Source organism: Physeter macrocephalus, chromosome 15 (assembly GCF_002837175.3).
Source record: "Physeter macrocephalus isolate SW-GA chromosome 15, ASM283717v5, whole genome shotgun sequence".
NCBI lineage: Eukaryota > Metazoa > Chordata > Mammalia > Artiodactyla > Physeteridae > Physeter > Physeter macrocephalus.
The window spans coordinates 18,382,942-18,409,167 of NC_041228.1; the positions used below are offsets into that span (position 1 = coordinate 18,382,942).

The 26,226-nt window shown below is 37.3% G+C and overlaps 1 protein-coding gene and 1 pseudogene across 1 annotated transcript in view; both read right to left on the reverse strand.

The window, feature by feature from the left end:
* COL14A1 (collagen type XIV alpha 1 chain) overlaps positions 1-26,226 on the reverse strand; it is a 265,739-nt gene that overhangs the window by 233,712 nt on the left and 5,801 nt on the right. The window contains exons 2-3 of the mRNA XM_024129388.3: positions 15,091-15,216; positions 4,948-5,064 (exon numbers count right to left, since the gene is read on the reverse strand). Of these exons, the coding sequence (XP_023985156.1) occupies positions 4,948-5,064; positions 15,091-15,178 (205 nt within the window). The 5' untranslated portion in view covers positions 15,179-15,216. The remainder of the gene's footprint in view (positions 1-4,947; positions 5,065-15,090; positions 15,217-26,226) is intronic.
* The window catches only part of LOC102975055 (protein limb expression 1 homolog), a 13,112-nt pseudogene continuing 5,494 nt past the window's right edge, over positions 18,609-26,226 (reverse strand).

Sequence of the window (26,226 nt, forward strand, 5' to 3'; positions counted from 1 at the left end):
TTTGTAGGTCCTTTTCTTCTCTTATGTTTCCCACTTAGAGAAGTTCCTTTAGCATTTTTTGTAGAGCTGGTTTGGTGGTGCTGAATTCTCTTAGCTTTTGCTTGCCTGTAAAGCTTTTGATTGCTCCATCAAATCTGAATGAGATCCTTGCCTGGTAGAGTAATCTTGGTTGTAGGTTCTTCCCTTTCATCACTTTAAATATGTCATGCCACTCTCTTCCAGCTTGTAGAGTTTCTGCTGAGAAGTCAACTGTTAACCTTATGGGAGTTCCCTTGTATGTTATTTGTCATTTTTCTCTTGGTGCTTTCAATAATTTTTCTTTGTAATTTTTTCCAATTTGATTACTATGTGTCTCGGTGTGTTTCTCCTTGGTTTTATCCTATATGGGACTCTCTGCACTTCCTGGATTTGGGTGGCTACTTCCTTTCCCATGTTAGGGAAGTTTTTGACTATAATCTCTTCAAATATTTTCTCAGGTCCTTTCTCTCTCTCTTCTCCTTCTGGGACCCCTATAATGCAACTCTTGTTGCGTTTAATGTTGTCCCAGAGGTCTCTTAGGCTGTCTTCATTTCTTTTCATTCTTTTTTCTTTATTCTGTTCCATAGCAGTGAATTCCACCATTCTGTCTCCCAGGTCACTTATCCGTTATTCTGCCTCAGTTATTCTGCTATTGATTCCTTCTAGTGTATTTTTCATTTCAGTTATTGTATTGTTCATCTCTGTTTGTTCTTTAATTCTTCTAAGTCTTTGTTAAACATTTCTTGCATCTTCTCGATCTTTGCCTCCATTGTTTTTCCAAGGTCCTGGATCATCTTTACTATTAATATTCTGAATTCTTTTTCTGGAAGGTTGCCTATCTCCACTCCATTTAGTTGTTTTTCTGGGATTTTATCTTGTTCCTTCATCTGGTACATAGCCCTCTGCTTTTTCATCTTGTCTATCTTCCTGTGAATGTGGTTTTTGTTCCACAGGCTGCAGGATTGTAGTTCTTCTTGCTTCTGCTGTCTGCCCTCTGGTGGATAAGGCTATCGAAAAGGCTTGAGCAGGTTTTCGATGGGTTATTTCAGAAAACAAACTATGTTTTAGAAGTCAAAGTTATTTAAAAACATTGGAATGAAAACCCTGAATGAGGCTTGAGAATAAAATATTGCTATCCAGAAGTGAGTCACTTCTGTGGGCCAACACAAGGAAAGCTGGCATCTGGTGTCACTGAATCAGAAGTCACTCTAAGGAGCCTGTGCACAGTATGTGTTGATAAAAGATGATTTCTTTTCCATGACCAAGCAAGAAGCTAGATGCTCCATCTGCTTGCTTTGTTATTTTAAATCCACTATTGAGAAAAATGTCCCCATTTAGAAATAAGAGAGCATCTGTTTGCCTCAGTAAATTAGCTGGGAAAAGGTCTCCAACAGAAAGGAGTCCAGCTCTATATAACCATCTTTATCACCAATAAAAAGAAAAAATACTATATTTTTATATATATATATATTATACAAATAGGCTATTATTAGGTATTTCACATACTATGGGAAAACGGATTTTACAGGACGAAATGAGCCCTGGGAAATATACTTCAAAGCATCTTTTTAACAATCATGGGTAACATTTACTGAGCACATATGATTTGCCAATCACTGTTCTAAGTGCTTTATGTTTATTAATTCATCTAGTCCTCACAACCAGTGCTTCCCAAATTAATATGCATAGGAATATTTTAAAATTCAGATGCTGATTCAATAGGTAGGGTGCAGGTCCCAATATTCTACATTTGAAGCTGGTTCCCAGACCACATTTTGAGTTCCAAGCATCACAACAACTCCATGAGGTGGGTACTAATATTATTTGCACTTTTTACAGAAGAGGAAACTGAGGCACTAAGAGATTAAATAACTTGCCTGAATGAATGACATTACTTTTAAGTCATAGAACCAGGTTTTGAACCCAGGAATCCAGTTGTTCACCCCATCTTTGTCTCCATGACATCCATGTAGCAATAGAAATTCCTTCACAACTCTGTATTGGTGTTTTTGTTTGCTTGGTTTGGTTTGGTTTGGTTTTGGCTATGTGGCTTGTGGGATTTTAGTTCCCCAACCAGGGATCGAACCTGGGGTCACAGCAGTGAGAGCACCGAGTCCTAACCACTGGACCGCCAGGGAATTCCCAACATGCTCTGTATTGTTTTTGTTGATTATATTTACAAAACAAAAACATAAAATGAGAAAGAAAAAATTCAACCGAAATTTAATTTTTTTAAATTTTACATAACTATTTTAACTTCATGATCAATAAGTTTGTTTAACTTTTGCTTTTCCTGCTTTAATGTATCATTTATTTTCACAGTGTCTACTAAGAGTTTATAATTTAATGTATCATTGCTGAATAATATTCTACCAAGTTAACTAGTTGTAATTTACTCAGCTGGTCAAAAATACTGGAGGTAATGTTTTTTTTAACATCTTTAATTGAGTATAATTGCTTAACAGTGGTGTGTTATTTTCTGCTTTATAACAAAGTGAATCAGTTATACATATACATATATACCCATATCTCCACCCTCTTGCATCTGCCTCCCGCGCTCCCTATCCCACCCCTCTAGGTAGTCAAAAAGCACCGAGCTGATCTCCCTGTGCTATGTGGCTGCTTCCCACTAGCTATCTATTTTATGTTTGGTAATGTATATATGTCCCTGCCACTCTCTCACTTCGTCCCAGCTTACACTTCCCCCTCCCTGTGTCCTCAAGTCCATTCTCTATGTCTGCATCTTTATTCCTGTCCTGCCCCTAGGTTCCTCAGGACCTTTTTTTTTTTTATTTTAGATTCCATATATATGTGTTAGCATATGGTATTTGTTTTTCTCTTTCTGACTTACTTCACTCTGTATGACAGACTCTAGGTCCATCCACCTCACTATAAATAACTCAATTTCGTTTCTTTTTATGGCTGAGTAATATTCCATTGTACATAAGTGCCACATCTTCTTTATCCATTCATTTGTCAATGGACACTTTGATTGCTTCCATGTCCTGGCTATTGTAAATAGAGCTGCAGTGAACATTGTGGTATGTGACTCTTTTTGAATTATGGTCTTCTCAAGATATATGTCCACTAGTGGGATGGCTGGGTCGTATAGTAGTACTATTTTTTGTTTTTTGAGGAACCTCCACACTGTTCTCCATAGTGGCTGTATCAATTTACATTCCCCCCAACATGGCAAGAGGGTTCCCCTTTCTCCACACACTCTCCAGCATTTATTGTTTGTAGATTTTTATTTATTTATTTATTTATTTTTTGCAGTACATGGGCCTCTCACTCTTGTGGTCTCTCCCGTTGCGGAGCACAGGCTCCGGACACGCAGGCTCAGCGGCCAAGGCTATCCTTTCATGTGTTTGTTGGCAGTCTGTATATCTTCTTTGGAGAAATGTCTATTTAGGTCTTCTGCCCATATTTGGATTGGGCTGTTTGTTTTTTTGATATTGAGCTGCATGGGCTGCTTATAAATTTTGGAGATTAATCCTTTGTCTGTTGCTTCATGTGCAAATTTCTCCCATTCTGAGGGGTGTCTCTTTGTCTTGTTTATGTTTCCTTTGCTGTGCAAAAGCTTTTAAGTTTCATTAGGTCCCATTTGTTTATTTTTGTTCTTATTTCCATTTCTGTAGGAGGTGGGTCAAAAAGGATCTTGCTGTGATTTATGTCATAGAGTGTTCTGCCTATGTTTTCTTCTAACAGTTTTATAGTGTCTGGCCTTACCTTTAGGTCTTTAATCCATTTTGAGTTTATTTTTGTGTATGGTGTTAGGGAGTGCTCTAATTTCATTCTTTTACATGTAGCTGTCCAGTTTTCCCAGTACCACTTATTGAAGAGGCTGCCTTTTCTCCATTGTATATTCTTGCCTCCTTTATCAAAGATAAGGTGACCATATGCGCGTCGGTTTATCTCTGTGCTTTTTCTCCTGTTCCATGGATCTATATTTCTGTTTTTGTGGCAGTACCATACTGTCCTGATTAATGTAGCTATGTAGTATAGTCTGAAGTCAGGGAGCCTGATTCCTCCAGCTCCATTTTTCTTTCTCAAGATTGCTTTGGCTATTTGGGGTCTTTTGTGTTTTCATACAAATTGTGAAATTTTTTTTGTTCTAGTTCTGTAAAAAAAAGCCATCGGTAGTTTGATAGGGATTGCATTGAATCTGTAGATTGCTTTGGGTAGTAGAGTCATTTTCACTATGTTGATTCTTCCAATCCAAGAACATGGTATATCTGTACATCTGTTTGTATCATCTTTAGTTTCTTTAATCAATGTCTTATAATTTTTGCATATAGGTCTTTTGTCTCCTTAGGTAGGTTTATTCCTAGGTATTGTATTCTTTTTGTTGCAGTGGTAAATGGGAGCGTTTCCTTAATTTCTCTTTCAGATATTTCATCATCAGTGAGTGTATAGGAATGCAAGAGATTTCTGTGCATTAATTTTGTATCCTGCTACTTTACCAAATTCATTGATTAGCTCTAGTAGTTTTTTGGTAGCTTCTTTAGGATTCTCTATGTATAGTATCATGTCATCTGGAAACAGTGACAGCTTTACTTCTTGTTTCCCAATTTGTATTCCTTTTATTTCTTTTTCTTCTCTGATTGCTGTGGCTAGGCTAAAACTCTGGAGGTAATTTTTAATTGTCAATAGACCAAAAGAACATGATACATGTTGAAACAGAGGTAGGGAGGATTCTTGATAGTCTGAAAATTTTGCCTGAGGAAAATTATGGTGAGTCCAATAGTTATTCTTTAAATTTGGGGAACATTATTTTCTTGATTAGAGGGTAAGATTTCAAGCTCCAAAGCTTAAATAAAACCAAAATCTTTCAAATGAGGTTAAAGCAGCACTTAGCACAATACAGTTTTAGTTCCCTGTGTGCAAAAAATTGCTAATACTCTAAAAAATACAGTTGAGTGTTCTTACCTGAAGCTGGAGTCACAAGAAGTTTGTATCCACCAAATTTCCCTCTCGGAGCCTTCCATGAAATCTGGATACTATCATGAGATAATACATTATATCTTAACCTTGTGGGTGGAGCCACTGAAAAGGAAAAACAAAAATTGTTTAAATGTTGAAACTTTTAAGCTTCCACTGTTAAGTTGAAAAGCCAAAGTAATGTAATCACTATATGCAAGACTTCATGTTCTTTCTACAACTGCATTAATGAATTGATCAGTTTGCAAAATAACACAAACCCAAAAGCATTTGTTTCTTACTCAGAAGATAAGCATTTGCCAAGTAGTACTGATCTTGTGACAAAGATCTATGACTTAGGGTTAGAATTTAATACCTTAGTCCAGCTTAATAATTGAAGCCAACCTTGTAAAATGTTTTTATTATGTTACAAGGATGAATTTTTCTACTTGTTATACGTAAGCTTTTGTAATCTACTCTAGTGGGATCTGTTTTATGCCTTTAGGTTTTTCACTTTATTAATTGAATACTTTTTATGATATGATAATTTAAGGTCATTACAGACATACTATAGTAATAAGATCTTCATTTTAAAACATTTTGAGAAAGAGATTGTAAAGGACCAAAATAAAAAATAATAATAAAAGATAATTGCTTTATAAACTTGGATTCATTCTTCATGTGTAGCTGATTTATACCTTTCAGAAAGACACACAGCACATGGTCATGAATCATCCCAGCATATTTAATCTTTCCCGATAGCTCGCAAAATAGGTCGGTCTATATTACTTTTTGTGTAAGTCAAACTTCAAAACATATTTTTGGAACTCTACAGCAATGCTCCAGAATTTCTAAATAAATATTTTCTTAGAAGATTTTTACTATATAATATATAAATTAGTTTGTCACAAAAGAAAATTTAATGCTTAACAGAAAAGTTAGCACTTATTACCCACTTTTATGCCTGGCCTTTCTTTCCCACTTTAGGACACAGAGTCTGGGGAAGGAAACAAACATTCTTTTTAATAGGTATGTAGCATATTATGGGGTTTGGACATTAGTTTGATTCCCAGTTCTGTCACTTATTAGATGAATAACCTTGAGCAAGTGATTGTTTCTTCCAAAGCCTTATCTTTAGAAAAGGTGACAGCAATATTTTCTGCACAGGATAAGTGAAAATGTTAAAGAAGATAACGGATATAATGCATTATGATAGGTGGCCAATAAATGTTTGTTCCCCTCCTCTTTTACTTCATCTAATGGATGATCTCAAAAGCTTATTTAATATTCACAAAAATACATTGCTATCCCAATTTTATATATAAGGGATACAAGGAGAAGCTAAGAGATTCATCCAAGTTCACATACTGGTGCACGACAATCTCTGACCTCAAACAAAATGCTCTGTTTCTTCGGGAGAAGATTTACATTAAGAAGTCACCCTTCACTTAGCTAGAAGAATGAGTAATTTAACACTACAAACTCTCCGCTCATCTGAAAACAGCAAGAACTGAAGGACACAATCTTAAGAGTAGTATTCTCTCTCTACTTGCCCTTTACTACCTCTTAGTAGAGAATGCTAGTCACACAAAACAAAAACACAAGTTTCCCATTCTCAATCTGACATGAATGAAAGAGTCTACATTTCTCTGGGTTATGGGAAAATATGGATTCATCATAAGAACTGCTTTGTTGAACTAGAAAAGGAAGTTGGCTAAACCTAACATTTGGATGAACAGAGATACTATTACTGTTTGGCTTCGACTGGAACTTGGGGAGAAAAATCTATTTATAGATAGGTTCTTATCACTTATGGAAGAAAATTAAAAATAAAAGTTTTTAAATGTTAAACAACACATCCAGTTTCTGAGCCAAATCTTGCCAGTGGGCTGGTAGACATCCTTGGCCAAGCTTATCGCAAGGTCCTCATTTTTGCTCCTTTTTTAAAAAACTGAGTACACACTATAAAGGTTACTAAAGGCCTGACAGAAGCTTCTGGTGTGTATTTTTAAGCATTTCTAATGATTTCTAGCTTTGTTTTCATTGAACTTAGTTTTTGAAATCTACTATTTGTATTACTGGGATCTGCATTTTTTTTTTTTTTTTTTTTTTTTTTTGGCCACAGTTCACAGCTTGTGGGATCTTCCCCAGACAGGGACTGAACCCAGGCCACCACAGTGAAAGCCCAGAATCCTAACCAGTAGGTCACCAGGGAAGTCTGGGATCTGCACTTTTATTTTTTATTTCTGCTAATTCTTATAAAGTATGTCAGGGGTTGGCAAACTACCACTCATGGGACAAATCTGGCCCATTGCCTGCTTTTATAAATAAAGTTTTATTGGAACACAGCCATGCTGATTTGTTTACATATTGTCTGTGGCTTATTTCACACTGCAATGGCAAAGTTGAATAGTTGTGATAGATACCAAATATACCACAATGCCTGGAATATTTATTATCTGACCTTTTGCAGAAAAAGTATGCTAACCTCTGAAATAAGTACACAATGTATATAACGTGTGCAAAGTGACATTACTAGATAAACATGGTAATCCTGAAAAAATGGCAGTGTTGGTGCTGAAAGAGTCATTCATCAGTAGAGCAAGGAAGTCTAAATGTGATAAAGTGTTTAAGGAGTGCTAATGTCTAATGTTTGGAATTTAAGGCTGTAGAAAAGTCAGATGCAAGAAACACCACGCCCTTCAAAGTGAGGCTCACTTGTTTGGAAAGGAATGGAACTTGACTCTTTGCATGGTCAATAGTTTTAAAACACTCGGAGTTAATGACCATATTTCCAACTACTTCCTGCAACACATAGGGATCAGTTGGGGAGAAAAATTCTCTCTTGTTTTAAGCACTGGCTTTGTTATAATTTGTTACAGCAGCAATAGAGAACTAATACAGTCAGTATTAAAAGGTATACAGGAAACTAACTCTCTCCTCCTAATCAACCTAATGCACTTTACCTCTGAGTCTCTCCATGTAATTCTTAACTCTCCCTCTACAGAGAATGTGAACCTCCATTGGCCCAAATAACTGTTTATATCTGGATTATTCCAGTACTTTCTTTTCCAGACAAGTTATTAAGTGAATTGGAACACAGAAAATGTAATGGTGTGTTGGCTGTAGGGAAAAAATATGTACAGCATGACAGAATGGTGGCACCAATAGTGTCTCAGAACTTCACAGTAAATCTATACTTGGTTCTAGCAGTGTTTGTTTTGGATGGTTACAAAAAGGAACCACTAAAGATAAAGTAACTGTCACTTAAAAACTTCAAAGTATATACATTTGAGACTTTGCATAGGGGCTAGATTTCACTTTATAAAGACCTCTGTGTTAACACATTTACCCATATTTTTTGCTGTTATTAGTAGTCAAATATATTTGGAAATTTGAGAATATTTTCTTTACTGCTATTTCCACCATCTTTGTAATAGATCATGAGATTATAACATTTTAGATTCTAAGCAAGATAAAAAGAACTCTCTAGCATATCCCAGAGCAAATTTCCCTCAAATTTTAATTTCTCCTATTTCTAAAACAATACTTTTAATACATTTACCAATACATTTAATTTAAAAATGACTGAGATAAAAAGTTAAGGTCTTCTGTTATTTGTTTGTGGTTTTTAAGACCACTTGGAAATATAATACAAATACTTCTCTGCTGTTTAAAGGTTTTTTGCTTAATAAATATAATAGTTTATTCCACCAGTATAGCACCCTAAACTATGTTTTGAAGGGGAAAACATTCTCAGTGCCCATATTCCTCCATTTCTATCAGTCAGAGATTTTTGGCTGCAAATAAAAGAAACTTTCTCTGGTCAATTTAAGCAAAAAATGTATTTACTGGTAGATAATGAAGTAGGTCATATAATTATAGTAAAAGTTAAATAAGCTTGAAAGTATAGGAATCTGGGAACACTCTGCATACAGTTTCTAGGAACTAGTGACCATTTTTTCTTAGGGCATGTCTTTGGAATGAAATGACTGGAGCTATTTTCCATCCTTCCATCACTGGATACAAGTTTCAGATTCTTGGGAGAGTTGGCCTGACTGGTTTGAGTCATTTTCTCACCCCTTAGCCCAGAGAGGAAGTCTAGTGGATACAGCAGCCAAGGCTCCGTGTGGTGGGGGAGGGAGTGTTGTTCCTTGGAAGAAAACCAAGAGACTGTTAGAGAAGCAAGAGGCAGACTTCCCTGGTGGCGCAGTGGTTAAGAATCTGCCTGCCAATGCAGGGGACAGGGGTTTGAGCTCTGGTCTGGGAGATGCCACGTGCCACAGAGCAACTAAGCCCATGCGCCACAACTACTGAGCCGGCGCTCTAGAGCCCATGAGCCATAACTACTGAAGCCCACGTGCCTAGAGCCCGTGCTCTGCGACAAGAGAAGCCACCAGAATGAGAAGCCCACGCACTGCAACGAAGAGTAGCCCCTGCTCGCCGCAACTACAGAAAGCCTGCACGCAGCAACAAAGACACAACTCAGCCAATAAATAGATTAATTAATTAATTAATTAAAAGAAAAGTGAGAAGGGAGGTGATTGTGAGTAGGGAAGAACAGAAGATCTTCATTTCAGTGTTCCTTTGTAAAAAGTAGTGTTTCAAGAAATTAATGAGAGTATTCCATTAGAAAGATTTCAGATGAGCTGAGTTGAACTGAAGTGAGAGAAAGGAAGGAAGGAAGGGAGGGCAGAAAATTAGTCCTTTAATACATATTCATATTATGAAATAAAATTTCTTAAGTACCTGATAACAGTGAGTCTTTGACAGAAGACATAAACATTCTTTTTCTGCCTACAAGATTTGATTTCTATGAGAATGATTGCAGTGAAACTCTCTTGAGTTTTTTTAACTAAATTTTATTTTTTAACATCTTTATTGCAGTATAATTGCTTTACAATGGTGTGTTAGTTTCTGCTGTATAACAACGTGAATCAGCTATACATATACATACATCCCCATCTCTTCCCTCTTCCGTCTCCCTTCCACCCTGCCTAGACCACCTCTCTAGGTGGACACAAAGACCAAGCTGATCTCCCTGTGCTATGTGGCTGCTTCCCACTAGTGATCTATTTTACATTTGGTAATGTATATATGTCCATGCCACTCTCTCACTTCGTCCCAGCTTACACTTCCCCCTCACTGTGTCGTCAAATCCATTCTCTATGTCTGCGTCTTTATTCGTGTCCTGCCCCTAGGTTCCTCAGAACCATTTTTTTTTTTAGATTCCATATATATGTGTTAGCAGATGGTATTTGTTTTTCTCTTTCTGACTTACTTCACTCTGTATGACAGACTCTAGGTCCATCCACCTCACTATAAATAACTCAATTTCGTTTCTTTTTATGGCTGAGTAATATTCCATTGTACATAAGTGCCACATCTTCTTTATCCATTCATTTGTCAATGGACACTTTGATTGCTTCCATGTCCTGGCTATTGTAAATAGAGCTGCAGTGAACATTGTGGTATGTGACTCTTTTTGAATTATGGTCTTCTCAAGATATATGTCCACTAGTGGGATGGCTGGGTCGTATAGTAGTACTATTTTTTGTTTTTTGAGGAACCTCCACACTGTTCTCCATAGTGGCTGTATCAATTTACATTCCCCCCAACATGGCAAGAGGGTTCCCCTTTCTCCACACACTCTCCAGCATTTATTGTTTGTAGATTTTTATTTATTTATTTATTTATTTTTTGCAGTACATGGGCCTCTCACTCTTGTGGTCTCTCCCGTTGCGGAGCACAGGCTCCGGACACGCAGGCTCAGCGGCCAAGGCTCAAGGGCCCAGCCGCTCCGCGACATGTGGGATCTTCCCAGAACGGGGCACGAACCTGTGTCCCCCGCATCAGCAGGCGGGCTCTCAACCACTGCGCCACCAGAGAAGCCCTGTTTGTAGATATTTTGATGATGGCCATTCTGACCAGTGTGAGGTGATACCTCACTGCAGTTTTGATTTGCATTTCTCTAATAATTATTGATGTTGAGCATGTTTTCATGTGCTTGTTGGCAATCTGTATATCTTCTTTGGAGAAATGTCTATTTAGGTCTTCTGCCCATTTTTGGATTGGGTTGTTTGTTTTTCTGATATTGAGCTGCATTAGCTGCTTGTAAATTTTGGAGATTAATCCTTTGTCTGTTGCTTCATTTCCAAATATTTTCTCCCATTCTGAGGGGTGTCTTTTCATCTTCTTTATGGTTTCCTTTGTTGTGCAAAAGCTTTTAAGTTTCATTAGGTCCCATTTGTTTATTTTTGTTTTTATTTCCATTTCTCTAAGAGGTAGGTCAAAAAGGATCTTGCTGTGATTTATGTCATAGAGTGTTCTGCCTATGTTTTCTTCTAACAGTTTTATAGTGTCTGGCCTTATATTTAGGTCTTTAATCCATTTTGAGCTTATTTTTGTGTATGGTGTTAGGGAGTGTTCTAATTTCATTCTTTTACATGTAGCTGTCCAGTTTTCCCAGTACCATTTATTGAAGAGGCTGCCTTTTCTCCATTGTATATTCTTGCCTCCTTTATCAAAGATAAGTTGACCATATGCACGTGGGTTTATCTCTGTGCTTTTTCTCCTGTTCCATTGAGCTATATTTCTGTTTTTGTGGCAGGACCATACTGTCCTGATTCATGTAGCTTTGTAGTATAGTCTGAAGTCAGGGAACCTGATTCCTCCAGCTCCGTTTTTCTTTCTCAAGATTGCTTTGGCTATTTGGGGTCTTTTGTGTTTTCATACAAACTGTGAATATTTTTGTTCTAGTTCTGTGAAAAAATGCCATTGGTAGTTTGATAGGGATTGCATGGAATCTGTAGATTGCTTTGGGTAGTAGAGTCATTTTCACAATGTTGATTCTTCCAATCCAAGAACATGGTCCATCTGTTTGTATCACCTTTAATTTCTTTAATCAGTGTCTTATAGTTTTCTGCATACAGGTCTTTTGTCTCCATAGGAAGGTTTATTCCTAGGTATTTTATTCTTTTTGTTGCACTGGTATATGGGAGTGTTTCCTTAATTTCTCTTTCAGATTTTTCATCATTAGTGTATAGGAATGCAAGAGATTTCTGTGCATTACTTTTGTATCCTGCTACTTTACCAAATTCATTGATTAGCTCTAGTAGTTTTCTGATGCATCTTTAGGATTCTGTATATATAGTATCATGTTATCTGCAAACAGTGACAGTTTTACTTCTTCTTTTCCAATTTGGATTCCTTTCACATCTTTTTCTTCTCTGATTGCTGTGGCTAAAGCTTCCAAAACTATGTTGAATAATAGTGGTGAGAGTGGGCAACCTTGCCTTGCTCCTGATCTTAGTGGAAATGGTTTCAGTTTTTCACCATTGAGAACGATGTTGGCTGTGGGTTTGTCATATATGGCCTTTATTATGTTGACCTAAGTTCCCTGTATGTACACTTTCTGGAGGGTTTTTATCATAAATTGGTGTTGAATTTTGTCAAAAACTTTTTCTGCATCTATTGAGATGATCTTATGGTTTTTATCCTTCAGTTTGTTAGTATGGTGTATCACATTGATTGATTTGCATATACTGAAGACTCCTTGCATTCCTGGGATAAACCCCACTTGATCATGGTGTATGATCCTTTTCATGTGCTGTTGGATTCTGTTTGCTAGTATTTTGTTGAGGATTTTCGCATCTATGTTCATCAGTGATATTGGCCTGTAGTTTTCTTTTTTTGTGGCATCTTTGTCTGGTTTTGGTATCAAGGTAATGGTTGCCTCGTGGAATGAGTTTGGGAGTGTTCCTCCCTCTGCTATATTTTGGAAGAGTTTGAGAAGAAGAGGTGTTAGCTCTTTTCTAAATGTTTGAAAGAATTCACCTGTGAAGCCATCTGGTCCTGGGATTTGTTTGTTGGAAGATTTTTTTTTTTTTTTTTTTTTTGCACGTTACGCGGGCCTCTCACTGTTGTGGCCTCTCCCATTGCAGAGCACAGGCTCCGGACGTGCAGGCTTAGCGGCCATGGCTCACAGGCCCAGCCGCTCCATGGCATGTGGGATCCTCTTGGACCGGGGCACAAACCCGTGTCCCCTGCATCGGCAGGCAGGCTCTCAACCACTGCGCCACCAGGGAAGCCCCTGTTGGAAGATTTTTAATCACGGTCTCCATTTCAGTGCTTGTGATTGGTCTGTTTATATTTTCTATTTCTTCCTGGTTCAGTCTCAGAAGGTTGTGCTTTTCTAAAAATTTGTCCATTTCTTCCAGGCTGTCCATTTTACTGGCATATAGTTGCTTGTAGTAATCTCTCATGATCCTTTAAATTATTGACTTTAAAGACAACCTTCCCTCTCAAAAAATACAGCACAACAAAATAAAAATACCCCTGTACTTTCAGTAACAAGGCTAACCCTGCAGTTGAAGAAGATAACAACTGGACCCTCCTTGGTCTTCTTGCGAAATCCCCATTTGGGATGTTTATATATTCACAAATGTTGTAATTGGCCGTAACCCACATAGGAAGCCTGACTTCACTACACAAAAGATGAGGTTGTTGGCTCGCTCTGGGTTCTTGATGTGTGCCAGAAATCAAGCTTTACACTTAATTTTTGTCTTTAAAGATTTTAACTGACACAAATTAACTTTTGAGTCAAGTTCATGCAAGCATTTATATTTATTACAGAGTTAAGTACATTTATTGAAGCACCTCCTTTGTGCTTGCAAAAAGAAAAATCATGGTTCTGGTATTAAATATACACACATTTTTGTTCCATGAGATAAGAAGAATTATTTCTTCACTGCACTTACAGTGTTTCTGTCAATCTTGCTGCCTTTGCTTTGGCACAAGTCCCAGTGCCTTCTATACAGGGAAAAAGGAGCTAACTTTTAAGTTCAAACCTGTGACCTCATGACTGTTTCTTTCTTAACTAACATATCTTCTTTTCAATGTTCTTCCCCTAAAAGCAAAAACCTAAAGGAAATATAAACTTTGTGTCTAACCAAGATTTTCTTTTAATGATTATAGAATATTTATGCATATCTAGGCAATAGATGGGGTCCATTGATAAAAGAAAATGGTGGTATTGTTTTTTGCTAGTAGTTGTAATGGGACTGTAGTCATATAAACCATTTGTAAACTGTTTTAAAAAATAGTTGAATATTGATGGATTTGGTTGTTGCCTTTGCTACACACTTTATTTCCTCGAGTAGTTCAGTTGAAGCTAATGCCACTCTGGGTTCTAAAGCACCGTCCGTGCTGTCTGGGCATGATCTGTGGTATCTGGGCATGGTCAGTGTTACCCTCATTACTTCTCCTGGAGGTTCAGAAGGTTGGCCTATTGACTGAAAAGATGTTGTGGGCTATAAACTCAGACCACATTTAAAGAACAAAAGCCTGGGTAGAAGATGCTACAAAGATTTCTAATCTTTAACCTAGGAATCCTGAATGTTGTTAACTTCTTTGCCCTCCTTGCAACGTCAAGACACCTGGGGTGCAGATAGAATCTGTTGGCCCTTAGAATTGACCAGACTGAAGCCTCCATTCTGCTTCTTATACTTTTCCACTCGATGCTTCCCAGGATGCCCACTTCTTGTCACCCAGGTATGAAGTGGCAGAAATATTTTGTTGACAGTCTTTTTTTTTTTTTTTTTTTTTTTGGAGCACAGGCTCCGGACGCGCAGGCCCAGCGGCCATGGCTCACGGGCCCAGCCGCTCCGCGGCACGTGGGATCCTCCCAGACCGGGGCGTGAACCCGGTTCCCCTGCATCAGCAGGTGGACGCGCAACCACTGCGCCACCAGGGAAGCCCTGTTGACACTCTTTTTAAGAAACGAGGCATGATTGAGATACATATATACACACCTTATAGCCCCTTATTAACAGAATTGATTTTGCAAATTTGACTTTGCTGATTAAATTTGTATGACATATTCAGAAGCACATTAAAAATGAGCTGTTTAACTAACTGCCACAAAATTAATATGCTCAGTCACTGGTGAGGTCGTAACCTTCATCAAAGTTGTGGCCCATTTCTACAATGTAAACAGTTAGTAAAACTGAGTAAAAGCCAACATATGACCCTGCCTAAAATCACAGCTGAACCAGTGAAGCACTCTTAAGGTAAATAAAATAAAAAATGATAATCAGAACCAAAATGGTCAGACTCCAAGACCCTAATGATTATATTCAACTTTTCCATTACCTTGACCCTGGACATTGGTGCAAAAATAAGCAATTGCCAAAAAAGCTGGAAACAGCCAATGCTGCATCTTGCACTGAAAAATCTTCATTTTATTTCCTGCTTTTCACATGGGATGTAACAGCAGTCCTAGAAACAGAGAACACAGAGATATTTTGAGAAGACTTAAAATAAATTATATGCAGTCGTCTAAGACAAACAAGCCAACATGTATTAGTATTGTCAGGAAGTAACTCATTCCTTAGGGCATTGTATATTTCACTCTAAAACGTACACTAATAAAAGAAAGATTTTTGAGAAGATGCTGTAAATGAAGAGAATTATTAGAAATATTTGGGCGAGAAGTTCAGCAGGTACTCTGTGACTCTTTTGTAAGGCAAAACTAGCACAATGAATTTCCCAGATGGATATAAATTCCAAAAGTTGGCCTGAAAGGAGCATTATAATCAGACAGTTACAACTCCCTTGTCAGTCATAAGTATAGATATACAGGACGATTCTTCTAGTGATCAAGGAGCATTTGAAAAACCACTTTGTGCAATTATTAAATCACCACTGAGCTTTCACTTCATTGGGCTGAATAACCCTTAATCTTTGCATCTTTTCTTATAATTTTTTTCTCCATATGTGTGAATCTAAAACTCTACCAAGATCATCCTTTTCATTAGAATATCAATAAAAGAAAAGCTCCAAGAAAAGGTGAGAGAAATGAAAAAGGGGGAAATTAAGGAAGGAAAAGAAGGAAGGAGGGAGGGTAGGAAGGAGGGAGGGAAAGGAGGGGGGAAAAGTGTGAATGTTTGGGGTTAATTTAAAAGGCCAGTCTACAAGTGCTTGACTACAATTCTATAGCAAGCCATTACAGAGGAGAAATTCTGAGTCCTTACCTCAGAAATTAAGACATCTCAAAAGTTTTCTTCTATCCAGGGCATTTTTTCAAGTAGGTATGATTATAATATTGATTTACAGATAAGGAAAATGAGGCACAGAGAGTTTCCCCAAGTCACATAGATAGCGAGTTCAGGATCCAGGATTTCAGCCCACACAGACAATCAGACATGCTAGAAGCATCTTAGGAAAATGCTTCTAAAGTATCACACTTCATATCACTTTCTTTTCACTTTAAAATATCTTTTCTCACTCTGATTACAAAAATAATGAGTTTAATCATAGAAAATTAGGAAAGACAAGAAAGCACAGCAAAGAGTATGTGCAAATATTTGCTGATGACATAAATGTCCTGTTACAATATGCATGGCAATATCACAACTTATTTATTATCTAGCTTTATTTGGAAATTTAGATTGTTTCTAAATTTCCCTAATACATGTAACACTGAAATGACAATCCTTATTCACATCTCTTTGAATACATGACTACTGATTTCTTTGGCTAAATTCCCAATTGTAGAACTGTTGGGTAAAACAAGATGTGTTTTTTAAAGTTTTTTAAAATATAGGTACATAATGCCTTATATTGATTTCCACTTCTATCAGCATCTTATATGAGTACCAAATCACATCATTTCCATCATCACAGGGGTTCAGTGCTTTCAACATATCCTGATTTGATAGGTAAAATGTGATTATCACAATATCATCTTAATTTGTTTTTTTTATAATCAGTAAAATGTAACATTTTGTGTTTGTTAGCTACTTATACTTTTTATAAAATACCTGTTCATATATTTCACCCATTTTCTCATTGATTTGTAAGAATTCTTTATATATTATTAATTTTAACATATATACTGCAGTATTTTTCAAGTTTGTTTTTGACCTTTCAATTTTGTTTTATTGGGTCAAGATTTTTTTTTTTAATCAAGGCATCTTATTTGATCTTTTTCTTTATGGTTTCTGATTCAGTGTCATGGGTAAAATCATTTTTTCCATCTCAAGGTATATTTCTAGTTATCTTAATTTTTTAATTCCAGTTGTGAATGGAAACCTGGATTATTTTTTAATGTAGAAAAGATAGTGATTTTTATCTATTTATTTTATAGTAGGTCACCATTCTGAACTCTTACTCTATATTTTTTCAATTTAATCTCTTGCATTTTCCAGTTTGACAATTGCAACCACCGTGTGTGTGTGTGTGTGTGCGTGTGCGTGTGTGTGTGTGTGTGAGTGTGTGTGTGTTTAATTATATAGGCCAGGAGTTTTAAAACCATTATTTTACAAGGAATGCCTCAAATATTTCATCATTAAGTATATTGCTAGTAGTTAGATTGAGATATATTGTCTCTTTCTGTTAAAAATAAATTCTTGACTTTTTACTGGGCATATTTTTTCAACCAGGAATGAATGCTGAATCTTGCTTTTTTGCTGTTTCATCTATGGAGATGTTCATGTTTTTCATCTATACCTCTTAGTGTAATTCATTACTTTGGTAGTGTCTAGTATTAATCTATCCTTGAAATGCAGAAATAAATCCTGCCTGTTCATGGAAATTACTGTGGGTTTTTTTTAAACTTTAATGTAATTATAATGGTTTTAGTTTTCAGCCAAGCCATTTTCAAATAGATGACAGAGTCATATTATTTCTTTCAAGAAGATTCTGTAACATTTGAGCTATTGGCTGCTTATGATCTAATTAAACTCTTCAAACTGAAAGGATGGAAGCAGAATTGTTTGAAATAACAAAGACAGTAATAGAGCAAAAGAGTCCTTCTCTATAACTCCTAAGGAACTAACCAAATGCAAGCACTCTTTGTTAAATGCTAATGATTTTTCAAATGTTTTAAACTTTAAAATACCTATGATTTTCTCTGTTATAGATATGTCTGTGGTGGCAGAAAATAAAAGTAAATGAATTCAAGTTACTTATTTGCAAATTAAAAATGAATATAATTGATTGCAGGACTCAAAAATTAGATATTTATTCTTCTTGAGAAATAAGAGTGAGTACTATTCTAGGTAACATTTATCCCCAAATGGAAGAGTATGGGTTTTAAAAAATTATTATTACAGTGATATTGTATGCCACATTAAGTTTATCTAGTATTTTCATACTATTACCTCTTCAAGAACTTCGATAGATCCAGATAAAACCCCTTCTGTAGCTTTGGATTATATCTAGTGGAGCTATCTTTTAGTTTCCAAAGCTTGGGAGGAGACTCTGACCCTTGCATGTTTTTTAAAGCAATCAATATTGCTTATTTAATCCAAGTATTTTTAAAATTGCTATCATGTTACTTTTTCCCAATCCTGGCTGCTGTTCTTTTGAGAGATGCTACACTGACACATTCTTTGAAACAACATGTGTAATCTAGTGAAGCACATGTCAGCCAGGCTTTAGGCTGGAGCCAGTCTTGGGAAATATTTTTCAGACAATCCTGCTTCCATCCTTCCAGTTTGAAGAGTTTAATTAGAAAACTGCACTGAGTGAGTACTGGGTCCTATAAGAGTGAGTCCTACTATTCTCAGATTCTGTGAATAAAATGAGTAGGAGGATTAGTACAGCCTTCAGGTAGCAGCTATCGATGCTAAAACCTCTGATGACCTACTTCAGTGAGCTTCCACATGTTAGGATCTGGTCTCTGCCATCCTTGGGGGCACCTGGGGCCTGGCCTTGCTAGCAATACCACACAGGGCTCTGAGGCTCAGCCGATCTTCTCTGGGTGAGGAAGTGTGAAGGCCACTGTAGATCTCAGTCAAGGCTAAGATAGTGATTTCTTTCTTTTCTATGAAAAATCATAGTTATCCTGCTTTCTTGGCTTCCTCTAACTCCCCCAAGCCCATTCATTGCTCTTGAGAGAGGATTCCTTTTTCAAGGACCCTCGCTCCTTCATCATCCAGTCCAGCACCATGTGGCTGTTCATCTTTTCATCCAGGGAATACTGGAAACAGTAGATGACTTCTGTCAGGAATGCTTTGTTTCACAAAGGGCTTTTTGGCTTCCTTTCCAGTGCAATAGTTGGAAAACGGTCATCAGCTCTTGAAATAAACATGGTTGTCCCAGTGTTTAACTAACATGGAGTCATAGGCTTTGATGCAGACGCTTGAGTCATCAGCGCATCTAGTGTGCCTCTGATGCCGCAACTGTTTCCTGAATACTTTCCATGATGAATTCTTTGGTGTGATCCTTCTAAAGGGCAGCTCACTGAAGAAGGAGTTGACTGGGACAACTTCAGCGGCATCCCATCAGGCCTCAGCTCTACCTAAGCAGCACTGAAAATTGCCAAAACAGTGTCCCCCTGGGAGGGTCACATAACTCACAAAGGAAGGTCTAGGGGATGACATGGACCTGTAGACCACTGCGGCTTCACTTGGGAGTGCAACCCTTTGCTGCTGCTTGCTTCTCCAAAGTTCCTGTAACACTAAGACAATACTGAAGTCTTCAGAGATGAAAGCCAGATCTCTCTGAGGCAAGAGCTGAGCAATGTAGTGTCTGAGGGATTCCAAGCTTATGTCCACCTTCAGTCTGCAACGTAAGCCTTCTGCAGAGCGCCCCCAGGCTTGAATTCTTGCAGTCCTGGACTGAGTCTGTGCAGCTCATTGACGCATTGGATTACCAAAGAATCCCTTTAACATCTGCCAATCAGACATTTTCCAGAGTCTAAAGACTCCTCAGGGCACCCTCCTCCCGGGCTAACTGATCTTTGTTGTATCTGCATATTATAGTTTTTATATCATGTCGACTTTGTATAGCTGCTTTTTTGGATCTATGTTAATAACCAAAATTGACTAAGAGTTTTCTTTTCTTAAAAGGTTTGGTGTCAAGATTATTCTAGCTTCATAAAAAAAAGTTAGAAAGGTTTCCATTTTTTCATTGTGCCGTAATAGTTTAAGTAGCATGAGAATGATCTACTCTATGAAAGCCTATGAATAATTTGAGTGAGAAAATCATATGGGCCTATTCCCTTTCTGAAGCTAATTCCTACACAACTTAAAAAATATATTTTGTCTTGTTTATAAATCTACTTAGCTTTTTTACTTCTTGGTTCTAGTTTGGATATTTTCCCATAAAGTTATTCTTTTAATTTTGACTTTCAAATTGATTAGCACAGAGTTGTGTGATCTCTCAAATTACAACCTATCTTTTCTTGTTATAGCTCCATTATCAGTATTAAAGTGATGTGTTTGTGACTTTCTCTTTTCTCTCCAAAATAGATAAGCTATATATATATGTCCAGATTGTAATTTTTTTGAGAATAGGTTTTTTTTATTTGCCAATATTATTTTTTGATTTCTAATTTATTTAGTTCGGTATTTATCTTTGCTTTTCTGCTCTTTTTTTTAAAAAAAATATTTTATTTATTTATTTATTTATATTGGCTGCGCCAAGTCTTTGTTGTGGCACGCGGGATCCTTTAGTTGCGACACACAGGCTCATAGTTGCAGCATGTGGACTCTTAGTTGCGTCATGCATGTGGGATCTAGTTCCCCAACGAGGGATGGAACTCAGGCCCTGCATTGGGAGTGTAGTCTTACCCACTGGACTACCAGGGAAGTCCTGCTCTTATGTTTTTAATTTTTGTTGTTCTTTTTGTTTATTTAATCCTTAATTAATGTCATATTCTTTATTTGAGGCCATAATTTTTCTCTGAATATGCTTTGGCAGCAACATACAAACTTTAATTTCCTTTGTAACCCAAGAGTTATTTCAGTGAATGTAGCAAAGCATAATTCTATGAATCTTCAAAACAATACGATTCAATATGATTCATGCACTTAAACTTATTCTTGTTTTATTCCAGAGTGATATAGTATATCCAGAGGAATAAATTAATTATATTCCTTCAAGCAATCATTCATAAAAAAATTTTTTTGGCAACCACTTTCTATAATATCCAGTGACAGTCTAGTGTGCAATTCTTTTGTATTGCCAATTAAAGGAAGATCCACATGCTTTGATAATCATAGAAACAATCAAGTTAAGATCCTATAAAAAAATTAAAGAATGTATTCATTTGTATTTAGGGATCCAAAAAACATCTCCATACTTCCAAAATGCTAATTACTAAAGAATATTTTCTTAAATTAAGACTTTTACATACTGGAAGCCCCTTAAAATTCAATGGAATAGGCAACACATTGAGTGACTATTTTATATGTAATATATATGGCATTTTAGTCTGGATGAATTTATTATTAATTTATTACAGATTAATAAACCAACTATTTGTCAGAGCACAGAAGAAATGGGACAAATGGAGAGTGAATTTAGATAAAATACAGGGGGAAAGGCCCTGAGGCATCTAGAGAACCCTAACCCCACCCAGGCAAGTAGAACAAGATCAGGTGGGTTATCCAAAGGAATGTGAATCACTCTTTTGCTCTTTTGTATACAGAAGGCTTGAATACAGGGGATCTGAAAAGATAGGGGAGTAGCCGTCAGCCCTGTCATGATCAAGACCGTGATACCCAAAGAAAACCACAGAAGTAGAATCACTCTCTCAACTCAAACAAAATACTCTTTCTAAGATTTTGTTCCCCAAACATAACCACAGGTTTCATCCAGCACAGGGCAAAGGGAAGGAGAGGTAAGGAAACAATTTGTCTTTTTGGCATGCCCTTTAAGATCAGGGACTTTTATCAGATATCACACGATACTATGTTAACATAGTAGAGAAAGTCCTTTAAGAAGCCACAGTCCAATAGTCTTCCTCTTTCTCATCAAAACACTGCAGTGCCTGTGTCCAGGTGTTTTGAAGCAATACTTAACAAGCCACATTAGAAGTTAATCTGCATTTCACACAATTTAAATAAATAAATAAACAAACCGATGAATTAGTGCTACCCTAATCTTGGCAACTTTTTTTGAAAACTGCGTATTATTTATATGGAAAAAAAATGTAGCCCTAGCTTATCTTTAAATTCTTCCTTTTTTGTTGTTTATTTTAAATTAGGATGAGTAATACCATATTGGGAGAAGTGGAATTTTCGTTTTCCCAAGGTTTTCTGCCAAGTCTCTCTTTTGGACAGTAAAATAGGGGCAAGAAAAAATCCCAATTCCTATTAAAGTGCCATGAGATATTTTAACATTTACCAAAATATCAGAGCCTAATTTGTTGAAACTTTGCCTAAAACCTTGCACAAAACAAATAACTCTGCCTTAATTTTTTTTTTTTTTTTTTTTTGGTTTAAAAACATCATGTTAGAAGTGGCTATCTAGCTCTAAGTTCAGAAGGTATAAACCCAATTTGGGGAAAGTTGTAAATCTTTAGTACATGTTTTCTCAGAACACTGTCATGAGATTATGTAATTAGTAACTTAAAACTATCCCCATTATGACTAATTGACCCTTCCTCTACTTTATATGTTTGTTTTATTTAATCGCATTTATACAACTAAGTTTAACAAGGGGCAAAGCCCCTTGTGCAAGCCAGTTTTATCAAAATCCCTTAAAATATTTATCCTAAAGTTTTTGTAAACTACTCATATAAACACACACACACACACACACACACACACACACACACACAGACTTACACACATATATACCCAAACCTGACATACAAAAAACCATAAACTTAAACAAAATTGTTGCCAGCCAACTGGCACACCAGGCCCTGAGACAGACTGTTATTTGTAATATCAGAATCTTCATTCCAACAATCACTAATGAGAGACCTACTATGTAACCAAAGCTCTCTACTCTGAGGTATAAAATTTCATACTATATGATCCCTGCCTTCAGTCAACTCACTTACAGTTTTATCGAAAAAGAAGACTGCAAGCAAATATATTGCCAAGCTAAATGAAGTAAGTATGAAATAGAACAAAGAGTTAGCACAAACTAGAGGTATGAATAGAAAACTGGGAGCTAGGAAAACAGATCTGCCAATAATTTGCTAGGGGTCCTTGACTAACTAGTTTAACCACTCCATGACTTGATTTCTTTATCAGTAATATGTGCAAGTGAACATCTGCCTTATAGGATGATTGTGATAATGTAAATAATGTACTTAGAAACACAGGAAGCTCTCAAAAAGTTCTAACTAGTAACATGTTAGGAACAGGTTGAAAGGACACAAAGTAAAAGGGAATGATAATCATCAATGAATTTACTACTTGGGTAGATACTAAAGGAGGAAAAGACTCAAGAAGTCTTTATCAGGACTTCTCTGGTGGTCCAGTGGGTAAGACTCCGTGCTCCCAATGCAGGGGGCCCAGGTTCGATCCCTGATCGGGGAACTAGATCCCACATGCATGCTGCAACTAAGAAGTCCACATGCCGCAGCTAAAAAGTCCGCATGCCACAACTAAGAGTCCACATGCCGCAACTAAGTCCACATGCCACAACTGAGTCCGCATGCTACAACTAAGAGTCCGCATGCCACAACTAAGAGTCCGCAGGCCATAAGTAAGAGCCCGCATGCTACAACTAAAAGATCCTGCATGCCGCAACTAAACATGCCGCAACGAAGATCCCACGTGACATAACTAAGACCCAGTGCAGCCAAAATAAATATTTTTTAAAAAAGAACTCTTTATCCCCTCCATCTAACGAAGGTTGTGGTACTAACTTGGCATAAAGGTTTAGGCAAAAACGGAAGATCCAAATAATGACAGAGGCATAATTATTTGCATGGGTGAACTACTTTAAACTTTTCTAATTACATTCCTATCCATTTTTTATCATTTTCCAGATGACAGCTCTATACAGGTTCAAAATAATCAACCATTTGAAGATCTGGAAGATTTGACTTAAGAGCAATTCATTGACTAAAAAGAAGACTTAGCAGTTTTAGTTGACAAACCCATGCAAAGAAGATTTGAATGAAATGGGAATGATTAAGCATGATTTAAGCCTAGGAAAAATAAGAATCAGAGGCACATAATGGATGTCTTCAAATATTTGAAGGGCTTTCACATAGAAGATAAAACAAGATTATTTTGTGCAGCTTCTGCAAATAGTACTTGAATCAATGGACTGAGCCACAGAGATGCAGATTTGGATATAAAAATTCTCTAACAACTAGAATGACTTCTTCACTTTTATTAGAAGTTCTGAGGCAGAAGCTGGCTAAGTTTTACCCATGAGAGGTGTTATAGAAGAGATTTCTGGATTTGTGGGCAGGGGAACTGGACAAAATGACCTTTAAGTCTGAATTCTTTCTGGACTCTACATTATTAATATTTTGATATCAATTTTATAGGAGAATTTTACAGTGAATTGATGATCTAGGTCATACGGATTTACAGATAAGAAAGCAAAGACTAAAAACAGGGCTAACGTCTAAGCCCAGTGTGTTGACAAGTTTAGTATTCCTTATTTCATCTCTCTAGTGAAAATACCACCCTCCTTACACCCAGAATAACCAAAAGGGTTTTCAGGATTAGTTAATGAGGTCTACTTAAAAACAAGCCCTAGAGGAAGTCAGTGGTTATCACTCTTCTCTGTTAGCATCAGGACACAGGAGAAAACAACTCTAATTTAGAAATAAAGACCTAGTTGTGTTACTATTAGCTTGGTGACTAGCCTTTTTCCCCTTGCGCGAACTCCCCACTGTGCATGGCATTGTGATTAGAAATCAAGTGGAAAGCCACAATCTTATTAGCATAAAGTGTCAAAGGGTAGAAGAGTTCAGGAATGCCAGAGACTGGAAATTGAGAAGGGGTGCGTCAGAAAAGAGTGAGCCACAAGTAGGGAGAATCAACTCTGCATAAAAACGCCCCTCGGGGGGCTTCCCTGGTGGCGCAGTGGTTGCGCGTCCGCCTGCCGATGCAGGGGAACCGGGTTCGCGTCCCGGTCTGGGAGGATCCCACATGCCGCGGAGCGGCTGGGCCCGTGGGCCGTGGCCGCTGGGCCTGCGCGTCCGGAGCCTGTGCTCCGCGACGGGAGAGGCCACAGCAGAGGGAGGCCCGCGTACCACAAAAAAACAAAAAACCAAAAAACAAAAAAAAACGCCCCTCGGGACTTCCCTGGTGGTCCAGTGCATAAGACTCCGTGCTCCCAATGCAGGGAGCCCAGGGTTCAATCCCTGGTTGGGGAACTAGATTCCACATGCATACCGCAACTAAGAGTCCACATGCTGCAACTAAGAAGACTGCAAAGAAGCCCACATGCCACAACTAGGAAGCCTGCATGCCACAACTAAAAGATCCCGCATGCCACAACTAAAAGATCCCACACCGGGCAATGAAAATCCCATGTGCTGCAACTAAGACCTGGCGCAGCCTAAATAAATAAGTAAATAAATATTAAAAAAGAAGAAAAACGTCCCTCAAGTCCTGGACAATTCAGAATAAAGGGTCAATTAATCAAGAAAAGTTAACAATCATAAATGAGTATGCGCTTAATAATAGAGTTTCAAAATACACAAAGCAAAAACTGATAGAACCAAAGAAAGAAATAATAAGCAAAGTTAGAGATGTTAACAATCCCCTCAGGAACTGACTGAACAACTAGACAAAATATCAGTAAGGATATAGAAGATGTGAACCACTCTATCAACTAGTAATTGATATTTATTGAACACTACATCCAAAAACTGCAGAATATTCTTTTAAAAAAAATATTTCTGGGGCTTCCCTGGTGGCGCAGTGGTTGCGCGTCCGCCTGCCGATGCAGGGGAACCGGGTTCACGCCCCGGTCTGGGAGGATCCCACATGCCGCGGAGCGGCTGGGCCCGTGAGCCGTGGCCGCTGGGCCTGCGCGTCCGGAGCCTGTGCTCCGCAACGGGAGAGGCCACAGCAGAGGGAGGCCCGCATACCACAAAAAAAAAAAAAAAAAAAAAAAATTTCTTATAAAATCAGCCATATTCTGCATCCTAAAATGAGACAATAAATTCCAAAAGACTCAAAGTTTGCAGAGTATGTTTTCTGACAACAACAGAATTAAATTAAATATCAATCATAATAAAATATCTTTACAAATTCAAAATATTTGGAAATTAAACAGGATGCTTCTATTTAATCCATGGGTAAAAGGAGAAATCACAATGCAAATTTTTTAAATAGTTGGAAGGGAAAAAATATAAAAAGATAACACATGAAAATTTGTGGGATGCAACTAAAGGATTAGAGAGAAATATTTACATAAAAAAAGAAGGAATTTAAAAATCAATGATCTAATTTTCCACTTAAAGAAGCCAAAAAAAGAAGAGCAAATTAAAATCCTAATTAGGGCTTCCCTGGTGGCGAAGTGGTTGAGAGTCCGCCTGCTGATGCAGGGGACACGGGTTCGTGCCCCGGT